Source organism: Scyliorhinus canicula, chromosome 23 (genome assembly GCF_902713615.1).
Source record: "Scyliorhinus canicula chromosome 23, sScyCan1.1, whole genome shotgun sequence".
Classification (NCBI taxonomy): domain Eukaryota; kingdom Metazoa; phylum Chordata; class Chondrichthyes; order Carcharhiniformes; family Scyliorhinidae; genus Scyliorhinus; species Scyliorhinus canicula.
In genome coordinates this window covers 3,422,545-3,434,824 of record NC_052168.1, presented here as the reverse complement: position 1 = coordinate 3,434,824, position 12,280 = coordinate 3,422,545, and the positions used below count along the sequence as shown (strand labels likewise).

Sequence of the window (12,280 nt, the reverse complement as noted above, 5' to 3'; positions counted from 1 at the left end):
TCCAGCTTCCACGAGGTGATTTCAAATTCCGCTTTTAAAGTCACACTTTCAAAATCTTTTTTTAAATTATGCTTTTCTCTGCTGCTTCCATCAATGTTTCGCTTTCAAGTTTTATATCTCCACCTTCAGGTTTCCTTTGTCTTAAAGGCTTTTACAGAAACATAGCGATCAGGCTACCTCTTTCCACAATTATTTCAAATTACGTTTCCCAAACTGTTGCAATTTCTCACAAACCTTAGCTCGACTGCAGATATCTTTCTGGCTTCTCATGATCCAATTCCTTTTCAACTCTGACTTTACTGAACAGTAATCTGTTTTGGTTCCCAGTTTCATGTATTCTATTAACTCCAGACTTCTTGGACACTTCCCTTCATTTCTCCAGTTTTCTTAACTAGCTGGACTTTAAATTTCCGGCATTGGTTTTCTTAACCATTATTCCATAGTATGGCTTTTCTTTTAGCAAGGTTGAGAGAGATGTCCCTCTTTAGCCTTCCTATACCACTGCTTCTCGCAGAGCTGTGAGAACTGCCTTCTCTCTCACTGCCTTTCTCCAGCTGCAAACAAATTAGCTAAACTAAAACTTAAAGGCTTCTCTACCTTACAAGGCCCCAGTTGCTGAGCAACCACTGATTTATTTATTCTTAGCACTGTTGACCTCTCCAAGCATAATAGTGTCATAGTTCGAATTGAAACCAATCCCCACACATACAAACACCGTTGTCCAGCATGAATCTGACTAACGCTTTCAAGCACAGAAACGTTAAATTAAACCCACTTAAAACTATAATGTTGATCAATACAAATATAAATCCCTTAAAACTACCTTTATTTTCCTAACACCAATGTAACCCTTCTTTCGAACTCGAGTCATATCGCGTTCTCTCTCCACGGATGCTACCAGTCCGGTTGAGCTCTTTGTTATTATTTCAGATCTGCAGTATTTTGCTTTTACACTAAATCTTAAAAGCCGACAAACCAGAGAAACACATCCATGCATTTGTTATTTCAGATTTCCAGCATTCACAGTACTTTGCTCTTGCTACGTTTCATTAATGCCTTCACTGCTTTGAAAATGACTCACTATGGCACCTGATGTAGAGAACATGCTTTAACACACATGTAATCCATTTAGAAAAAGGATTGTGCAAAATACTTAAGAGAATGTGACAGCTTAAAGAGCTAAGAGGGAAAGAGATCCAATAGTTTCATTCTGCTAAATGCTGCCTAACAAGATGTTAAAGTGAGCCATTTGGGCAAACAGTTTATATGTTAGCAGCCAGGAAGATGAAAAATGGGATCATCAATCTAAGACTAAAGTGAAAACTTGCTATCAATAGCATTCACTTAAAAAGGCAAACCACTGCATGACTGATTGATATCTCCCTCCCACCCCCGGAGATTTCAGAATATGGGTTTAAATCTGGAATGCTATCACCAGAAAGTAGTTACTGAGCCTGACAATGCAAAGTTGAATGGATAAAAAAGCCAAAAAATGCTGACAACACCGGAAAGACTTGAAATACACAGATCAGTCAGCACCTCAAAGAGAAAGAACCCCTCTCTATTCTGATCCAATGCTGACTGACATGATATCCAGTAATTTTTGTTTCTGTCTCAAATTTCCAGCAATTGCTGTTTTCCTTTTAATCTTTGCAAGCCTCCTTTTTCTCCTCATTACCAGTTATAGTTGAGTGATCTGCTCCTAAGCCTTTAATTATCATCCTGAACCAACCTGAAGGAGTTATGCAACTTCTCTTTGTCCAATGCCCCTGCCTCTCCCTTACTGCAGACTTTCCCTGTTTCCTATAGGATATTCAGATGGAGAAGGGGTAGCATGGAACAGAAAGGTAGGAGCAGTGCTAATATGATATTGTGTAGAAGAGGGGAGAATTGTCCCAGTTTGGACTGGAGAGGTGGAGAGGGCAATTAGAAACATAGCAGCAGTCACACACAGCTACTTATAGATAACTTGGGAGGCATGAAAGGAGAAAAGGTTTAGAGAATCTTGCTTTAATGCGTACATTTTTGCATAGTATTTGGAATTAGAATTAAAACAGAAGCGCACCTAAGTCTGTAAACACCCGAGCAAGAAGGTGCAGAGGTAATGAAGTGTCCCATAGAACCAATGCTATGTAAAGGTCCAGCGAGTGAATTTATCAGTGCGGCTCATGTTGGTCTTACAGACAGACAGATCTACAGTGGATATCTGCATTTATTTCAGAATTCTAGCATCCCTAGTTTTTCATTTAGATCTAGATGACATATTACGCTTACTTATAACGGATAAGTCACTGCGGTATTGAGGGTTGATAACGATTCTCACTGCAAACCCACAGCACAGTCATGCTTACCCATTAAGAGCCAGGTAGTTTATCATCTTGAGATCCAAGCTGTTCTCTGCTGACTATGACGGATTTTCAGCTAAGTCCAGGGGAATGGCTTGCAATGACAAGGTTTGCGATAATGAGGGCAGACTAAACTTGGAACAGTCTCAAAGTGTTAATGTAACACTGTACTGCTGTGCTTGGTTCACTGATGCAGGACGTTAGTCCACTGGGAGTAGGCATTCAACAGGCTGGCTAGTATTTCAAACAAGGATCTTTTATTTGAAACCTTATAAACCATTTGCAGTCTGCCGTAAGATTTCTTGGGCACCTGACAATTGCATGTATTTGGCTTTATAGATTTCAAAATATACATCTTTCTTAACATCCAACAGATATTGAGCTGGCAATACCTCAGGTCACAGCTCTACTTTAAAACGAGAGAGAAGATATTTCAGGGTTATTTATGAATAGACAGAGAATACCCTCAGGCTCAACCCACATAACTGTGCAACCTTGCACATTGTTCACAAACCTCCTATACTTCGGAGAGAGGCAAAGAAAAAGAAACAAATTGCAGCCGAGTCTAGGAAATACCTCTCCAGCATTCAAAGGTAGGCCCTCAAGCTCCAGGAGACACCCAATAAATAGCTCATTAAATCAGGACTCTCAGACACAATATTTCCTCCACTTGGAAAGTGTGGATGAAATAATTTAAACTTAAGGCCAGCATGATTTCTTCCCTCAAGCAGAGAGATTTTAGCTCTTGATCCTTGTCCAATATCCTTTGCATGAATGTGCATATTTAAAGGGGGAGGATATAAAGAGGCCTATATCCAAAATCAACAGACTGATACAACTTGCACATGCCAGACCTGTGGAATGATGCACGAGTGAGATGCTAAATGTTTGACAGCACCCTAACCAAGAGAGATGGGAGATTGTCGGCCAAACAAAATCCTCCTCTTCTGAAAAGAACCCTGCAATGTCTTTCATCAACAGAGCATTCCTATCAAATATTACTCATCACTTGGAGCCCTGCACTGCACCAAAGCCAAAGAGGGCTTACTTTCAGGGTCTCACTGTGGTCAAGAGGCAGGAATGGAAGTTTTAAAAAATTATATATGCAACTTAGGACATGATACTTATTGACTGCAGCTAGGCAGTCAATAATTTCCCTGCTAGCTCCTGATATAAAATGTGCTGCGATGGCTCCCTCTGATGGTGATGTGGCATGCCAGAAATCTGGCAATGATCCCTTGTTGGAAGTGAATTTCCCTCATTCCAGTCCCAAGAGCACATTTTTGAAACTTTAGAATAGTTCTAATACACAAATATAAGTTGATTGGCTCAGACAAAAGAAACGTCTGAGCTTTAGTAGTACCTTCCTCTGATCCTCGAATTTAGATTGTTACAGTCTTGCAATCACTCATTCTGTGTCCAGGAAACAGAACAGAAACCAGTACAATCTAGAGTGGAGTTCTAACAATACCCAGAAAAGGTTTAAACATTAGTTTCACCTATGTACTTATAAGCACTCATCAGTTTAATCTGGTACCCAATGTAATTTTTTTCACTGCTGTTTTACAACTATCTTTCGGTATATGTGTATATATACACACGTAGATGTAAATACAGCAAAAATAAATTGCTTAAACTTTGCAGCCCCAAGATAAAACAGTCTCTTACCTTTGGTTTTTTGTTCTGTAACCTAAAAAGGAAAAACAAAGTGCTGCGTCAGTTTAAAGTAATCAATTCGCATCAGCAGCAGAATCCTGCTCCAATTTGCGTCAAGATCATCAGCTACTCATGGGCTCCCCAATACCACTTTTACCATCGAGGCTGTAGGGGATGGGGAAAAAAAGAGAGCAGGGCTCTCCCATCACTGATAACTCAGATATAAACACAATATAGACTCCAACCAGTCTTAAAGATTCACCAATTTGTGGAAGTTGCATTTGCTTGCCCCAGTGCTTAACTGCTGAAGGCATGGTGCAGGTCCATCCATTCTACATGCATTGAAAATGGTACTGAAGTTTATGCATCAGACTTCAATGGGTCTAAGGGGAATGGTAAAAAACTACAAATGCAAAATCAGAGCATGTCATATGGTGGATGTCACAATATGAGAGCAGTGACCAGGAGGTAAAACAGGTTAGAAATTCCCAGGTAATGACATTGCAGAATCAGAGTTCCCTGTTATAGACACATAATTGCCAAACCACTAATTCTAGCCTTGCTAGAAAAGAATTTCAATCAATGGAGAGTTTAGAGGCGGAGGGGCTGGTGGTAACGCAGATCAAACACTTGCAGGGTCAGCTCCAATTGCATTGGACTGTTTTAGTGCATTGGTACAGTGAGGGTCACTTTACTGTTGCAGAACCCTAAATGTTCTAAGAAGATGGAAAGAGAGAGAGACAGACAGAAGGCAAAGTGTTAACGCAGATCATGATTTTTATCATTTTGTCTCATTATTGTGATGTGGAGATGCCGGCGTTGGACTGGGGTGAGCACAGTAAGAAGTCTTACAACACCAGGTTAAAGTCCAACAGGTTTGTTTCAAACACGAGCTTTCGGGTGAATGGAGAGGTATGTTCCAGAAACATTTATATAGACAAAGTCAGAGATGCCGGACAATGCTTGGAATGCAAGCATTCTTTCTCATTATTGTGAAAGCCAGTCTGTTCTATACAGAAGTGTGTGTATTTCTACCTGGAAGAAATTGAAGGAACCTATATTCGGACCTTACATTTAACTTGCCCTAACCTTTTGTTTTTTCCCCAGTCAGCCATTCACAGCCCAGTCCCTGCCAATCACTATGAATTCAATGTCAAAATATTAAAGTTAAACACACGTCAATGTGACACACTTCATATTGGCACAGTGTGAAAGCCTTTGCTCGACCATTCACTTACCTTGAGTGAACTGATTCTCAATTTATCAGCCCAATAAACACCCATACTATCTCTCACAGTTTTCCAACTAGCTGTCTCACACCTGCTTAGTAAACTTTAACTTTTCAGAATGTTTTTAAACAAGTAAATCTTGGCTATTAGTTTAACCATGCTAAGTTGCTGCAGCTAAACACCTGTGGAGAACGTTAACATTCACTGTCAAGGTCAACCACTGAACTGGTGCAGGGAACAAAAACAAATTATATTCGGCAAGAAACAAATTTCTCTGAAAACCCAAAACTACACTGGATTATCATGGAACCTGTGACATTTAACACAATCAGTGCTCATATAACCAGAGACACCAAAAAACACTCTTCAGGTGGGTTTCAAAATGCAGTTGGATCCAAAAATTTTCATTGCTTCATGTTTCACATAAACGAGAGAACAGACTACTCTGGACAGGATACAAAGGAATGGAAAAAATTAGATGTAGATTCAATAGGACGTTACCATGAATGGAGGGGTTTTAGTTATAAAGGAAGAGTGAAATTTGATTAAAGATGAGGTGGTTACGGCATGTACCTAAAATGAAAATTGAAAAAGAACATAGTAACTGCTTGAATTGGTTGGTGACAGGGCACAAATTTAAGCTAATCATAGAACAAATCAGGGGAATTTATAATTTGGAATCCTGTCTCAAACAGTCAAAGCAGGCTCCCTAACCTTTTGTTAAAGTTACAGGTAGGCAGTGGCATAGTGGTATTGTCGCTGGACTAGTAATCTAGAGACCCAGGGTGATGATCTGGGGACCCAGGTTAGAATCCCACCACGGCAGGTGATGGAATTTAAACTCAATAAAACATCTGGAATTAAAAGTCTAAAGATGAGGGCAGCACGGTGGCGCAGTGGGTTAGCCCTGCAGTATCATGGCGCCGAGGTCCCAGGTTCAATCCCTGGGTCACTGTCCGTGTGGAGTTTGTACATTCTCCCAGTGTTTGCGTGGGTTTCGCCCCCACAACCCAAAGATGTGCAGGCTAGGTGGATTGGCCACGCTAAATTGCCCCTTAATTGGAAAAAAAATCAATTGGGTATTGTAAAAAAAAATTTTTAATTCTAAAGATGACCATGAAACCATTGTCGAATGTCGCAAAAACCCATCTGGTTTACGGATGTCCTTTAGGGAAGGAAATCTGCTGTCCTTACCTGGTTTGGCCTACATGTGGCCCTAGGCACACAGCAACGTGGTTTATTCTGAACTGCCTTTCAAAGGTAATTAAGGATGGACAATAAATGCTGACATAGTCACGTCCATAGTCATGGGACGCCACATCCCATGAATGAATTAAAAAAAGGTTGAAAAGGAATGTTAAAGGGTATGAGGAGTAGGCAGGTATCAGATTAGACACTAGCCTGTCAGAAAAAATGCACAGGTGTGATTCGAGGGGCTGACTGTCCTCTTTGGAATCTTCACCAGAGTGGCATTATTGCCCCAACACCTCAATTTCCTAAAATATTACAGATGGGCCTGGTTTGACAACATAGTCTTGGTTTCAATGTGAGAGAAGAGTGCTGGTGTGAGAAGGTAGGTGGCACAATAGCACATTAAAGCTTTGAATAGGTTGCCCAATGACAACAATACTGCTAGTCAGCAAAGACCCAAACAGCAAAATTGTCAGCTGTATTGTCATTTGGATGGGCCGGGGGGGGGGGGGGGGGGGGGGGGGGGGGGGGGGGGGGGCAAGAGGAAACATACAGCATCATGTGCAAACTGCTCAGTGACAGGAAATAGACATTGCGATATCAAGATCAAGGCCAGCAAGATTAAGCAACGAGCTTCGCAAACAGCAGTAAAAAAAAACCCTTGAAACACCATGTAATTAAAATACCAGTTTGTTCAGCCACAGTAAACGAGGAGGCTGTTATACACAAGAGTGAATGTGCACATTCAGCTCATTTCATAGTGATTTATTTTGCAGAATGGGAGGCTGGTTGATGGTACCTATTGGCTGCATTGTGGGATTAGAGGCTAAAACCAAAGCCTAAATTGTAGCACTGTACAGCGCTTAAATTTGACCAAAGACTCAACAGTTACAATAACTGGCCAAGTAAGCAGCTTACAATTACCTCACATTTCTGTTCATCTATCTCATCCTGATTGAATCGCTCACTGCATTATAACCTTCATTAATCATAATGTGTGTTGAAGTGAAAAAACACAATTTCGTGGGCCAATGATTTAACAGTATGTAACAAAACTTTCTGACACGCATAAACAAAATCTCATGAGCAAATCCAAGCCGGTTGTTTAAAAAAAAAAGCTCATTTATATTAACACAGGGTGAATCGACCAAAGATGAGCACAAGATGAATTTAGAAAACAATTATATGGGGCACATGTTGCTGTGGCAGAACAGATAAGATCCAAGACCTTCACCCCTTCCAACCATCGGCTCTGGGAAAGATCACAACAGATAATGTCACATGAATGCCGACACAAAAAGCTCTTTGTGCAGTAGGAAGCACTCATGTTCTGGCTAACCCTGGTACTTTAACTTTGTGATTGACAACAGTACCATTAGTGGGCGTATTTTTGGGTTTTGTGGGGGTCAGGGAAATGGAGAATAAATGCTTTAAAAAAGGTTTTATATTTGACACAACTTCCAAAATCAGGTTATTACTGATTTAAATTATGTGTTGTGTTCAGTATCTTTTTATAAAGCAGTGTGATGTCGTCTATCCGCTTTCAGGAAGAGAGGGCCCCTCGCAAATTTGGAGACTGATCCAAATTAATGAAATCAGTATTCTCTCCAGCTCTCATGGCAACATGAAAACTTGGCTCTATTACAAGTTTCCATTCTCCCACTGAATGGAAAGTCTATCTAGACCATTGCTCTAGTAAACAGTCCAAGCTTGACCAGTCTTAAAGGTACCTCTTCAATTCTCCCAGCTTACCTTCTCCAAATGAGGCATCAACTAAAATAAAACTGTAGGTCACTGCCTCTGATAAGCCATACACAGAGCAGGGCACAGGTTTGACCAGTGGTCAGCCTCCAGTTAGCCGCTGTCACACAGCGATACGAGAACTATAATGGACTACAGAGATTAAAGGAAGAAAAATCAGCCATGGTACCTATTTCTGATCACAGACTGTATTTGTGGACAAGAACAGGGTGGAGTTCAAAAGTGATATTCATAGTTAGAGAGTCCACCAACACTCAACGACCCGAGGGCGGCACGGTGGCGCAGTGGTTAGAATTGCTGCCTATGGCCTCGAGGACCCAGATTCAATCCCGGCCCTGGGTAACTGTCCGTGTGGAGTTGGCACATTCTCTCTGTGTCAGTGTGGGTCCCACCCCCACAACCCAAAGATGTGCAATATTGGCCATGCTACATTGCCCCTTAATTGGAAAAAAAATAATTGGATACTCTAAATTTAAAAAAAGAGTATGAGGGAAAGCTAGAAATATAAAAATGGATTTTAAGAGTTTCTATAAATATTTAAATAAGCAAAGTTAACCAAGTGAGCTATAGAAAGTGAAACTGGGGAATTAAAAATGGAAAATAAAGAGATGGCAGATGAATTGAACAGGTATTTTGCATTGGTCTTCATTATAGAGGTTATAAGCAACATCACAGATAGTTATAAAGCGGGAAATAGAGGCAGGAACTCAGGAAAATTACAATCAACGGGGAAGTGGTACTGAGCAAATTGTTGGAGCTGCAGGCTTACAAATCCCAGGTCTTGATGGACATCCCGGGTCTTAAAATAACTGGCTGGTGAGGTAGTTGATGCGTTGGTTTTAATTTGGAGAATGTTGGAAGCTATTATCAAAGATGTTGCGGTAGGGCACTTAGAAAAATTCAAAGCAATCAGGCAGAGACAACATGATGTTTTGTGAGGGGGAAATCATGTTTAACCAATTTGTTGGGAGTTTTTTCGAAGTTGTCATCATACTGTGGGTAATGCAGAACCGACGCATGTACTGTACTTAAGATTTCCAGAAGGCATTTGATGAGGTGTCACATCAAAGGTTATTGTGGAAAATAAAAGCTCATGGTGTTGGGGTTGGGTAGGATAGCAGAAAGAGTACCCACAAATGGATCTTTTCTGGTTGGCGGGATGTAGTGAGTGATGCGCCACCGGGATCGGTGCTGGGGCTTCAACTTTTGATAATTTATATAAATGACTTGTATGAAGGCACAGGGGTATTGCTGCTAAATTTGCTGATGATACAAAGATAGGCAGGAAAGTAAATTGTGAAGAGGACATAATGAGGCTACAGGGAGACAAATATATGGGGAAAATATCTGGCACATGGAGTATAATGTAGGAAACTGTGAAATTGTCCATTTTGCAGGATGAATGAAAAACGCATATTATCCAAATGGTGAGAGATTGCAGAGCTCTGAGATGCTGAAGGTTCTGGGTGTCCTAGTGCATGAATCACAAAAGCAAGTATTCAGGGACAACAAATAATTTGGAAAGCTAATAGAATGTTATTGTTTATTGTAAGGAAAATTAAATATAAAAAGTAGAGAGGTTGTGCTTCAGTTGTACTGAACACTGAGACCATATCTGAAGTACTGTGTACAGTACTGGTCTCCTTATTTAATGAAGGATGTAAATGCATTAGTACTGGCTTCCGACCAGTAATGGGCAGGTTGTCTTCGGATGAAGGATAGGACTGGAAGGCTTATATCCTCTGGGGTTCAAGAGTAAGAGGTGACTTGATTGAAACTACAAGATCCAGAGGTGTCTTGACAGGGTGGATGTGGAGTGGGCGTTTCCTCCTTTGGGTGAATTTATAACTAGGGGCCACTGTTTAAAAATAAGGAGTGACCTATTTACGACAGCCATAAGGGAAAAAAAAATTCTCTCGAGGGGGTAGTGTCTCTTTGGAACTTCCTTCTTCAATAGGCAGTGGAAACAGAGTCTTTGAATGTTTTCATGGCAGTAGTGGACAGATTTGTGATAAACAAGGGGGTGAACTGTTATTGGGGGTAGGTAGGAGGTTATATCAGATGAGCCATAATCTTACTGAATGGCGGAGCTGGCTCGAGGGGCCTTTGACAAAGGGAGATCAGGGACGGATTTCTCAGTCCTGCCACACCCGTTTTCTGATGCAATGCGCCCTCGCCGGCAGCAGGATTGTCCGTCCCAGCAGGCAGCCAATGATGTTTCCCATTGTGGGCAACCCCCACGCCGTCGGGAAGTCAATGGGTATGTGTGCGTGCTGCCGGCGAAACAGAGGATCCAGCGCCCTGTATTAAAAATTAGATTGAGTTTTTCGAGGAGGTGATTAGGGCCATTAGGTATGCAGGTTAGGTGGATTGGTCATGCTAAATTGCCCCTCAAGTGTCCAAAGATGTGTCGGTTAGGTGGGGCTATGGCGGGGAATGGGCCTAGGTAGGGTACTCTTTTGGAGGGTCAGAGCAGGCTGAAGGGCCTCCTTTTGCACTATAGAAATTTTATGATCTTCGTAGTGCAGCCAGAGCGAAGTCCATAGTACCATGTGTAGCTTAGCTGTACAGGAGGGTTCAACAAACACCCAAAGGAAAACAGTTTTAAGTGATTTGATAGAGGGACAGATAGGTGTTTCTGCAGCCACAGACATGAATCCACAGTGGCTTGATGCTCTGTGGTGCCATGGTCAAGGATGCCACTGAATGGTTGAAGAACACCCCCAAGGGACAACAGCCAGCAGTTGTGATCCACATTGGTACAAACACCATACAGACAGAAAGAGTGATGTTATCCTGCAATCAGGATTGAGCAAGCTAGGTAGAAAATTATTAAGCATGACCTCAAAACACATCCCCAGATTACTCCCAGTAACACATGCAGGTATTATAGAAACAGAGCATAAAGCAGATTAATGTGTCTTCTATTGACATATAAATAGTAAAAGTGTGACAAAAGGAAGAGTAGGATCAAAAAGGGGATTTACGCAGGGAGACAGAGGGAAAAGTCAAGGTAGCAAATTAATGCCTTGCATGGCCACGGTGAAAGAGTAGGTAATTCAGACACTGGGGTTTAATGGCTTAGGTAATAGTATTGAGTAGGCTGTCTATAGTAAAAGTAGATACAGCACCAAGGCTGGATGAGCTGCATTCAAGGATATTGAGGAAGTAAGTGGAGATGCTCAAAAAAATGGGCGCAAAGACAAGCTCAGCAACTACAGATCAGTCAGTTTAACTTTCGTGGCGGGCAAAAGTCTAGAAACAACAACTTGGGACAAAATTAAGTCACATGGAAAAATGCAGGTTAATTAAGGAAAGTCAGCATGAATTGCTTAAGAAAAAAATCATGTTCAACTAACATGGAGCTTTTTTAAAGTAACAGAGGCGAATGAGGGGAATGCTGTTGCTATGGGGTATATGGACTTCCAAGAAGCATCTGATTCAGTGCCACATAGCAGATGGAGCGAAGTTACAGCTCATGGAATAAAAAGGATGGATACAAAATTAGCCGAGTGACAAGTAACAGAGTAGTGGTGAACGGATGTTTTTCCAGGCTGGGTAGAAGTTTTGCAGTGGAGTTCCCCAGGGGTCAGTGCTGGGAGCCTGACTTTTCCTGATATATACTGATGACCTAGGCCTGTTGCAAATGGTACAATTTCAAAATTGTGGATGATATGAAATTGGAAGCATTGTGAAAGGCAAGGATAGTGCAGATCTTCAAAATGGACAGGAGGTTGGTGGAATGGGCAGACAGGTGACAGATTTCTCCTTTGGAGAAATGTGTAGTGCTTAATTTTGGTGGAAAGAACATGGAGTCACAATATAAAGTAAGGGTACAAAGGAGCAGAGGGACCTGGATGTGTGTGTGCATAGATTATTGAAGGTAGCAGAACAGTTTGAGAGAGCAGTATTCAGGCTTTAGGGCAGCACGGTAGCATTGTGGATAGCACAATCGCTTCACAGCTCCAGGGTCCCAGGTTCGATTCTGGCTTGGGTCACTGTCTGTGCGGAGTCTGCACATCCTCCCCGTGTGTGCGTGGGTTTCCTCCGGGTGCTCCTGTTTCCTCCCACAGTCCAAAGATGTGCAGGTTAGGTGGA

General features: G+C 41.6%; 1 protein-coding gene across 5 annotated transcripts in view; it reads right to left on the bottom strand.

Moving 5' to 3' along the window:
* Window positions 1–12,280, bottom strand: part of tnrc6b (trinucleotide repeat containing adaptor 6B) — a 166,887-nt gene that overhangs the window by 32,964 nt on the left and 121,643 nt on the right. For all 5 annotated transcript variants that reach the window (XM_038783598.1, XM_038783599.1, XM_038783597.1 and 2 more), the window contains one exon: window positions 4,014–4,035. In XM_038783598.1, coding sequence (XP_038639526.1) covers window positions 4,014–4,035 — 22 coding nt within the window. The remainder of the gene's footprint in view (window positions 1–4,013; window positions 4,036–12,280) is intronic.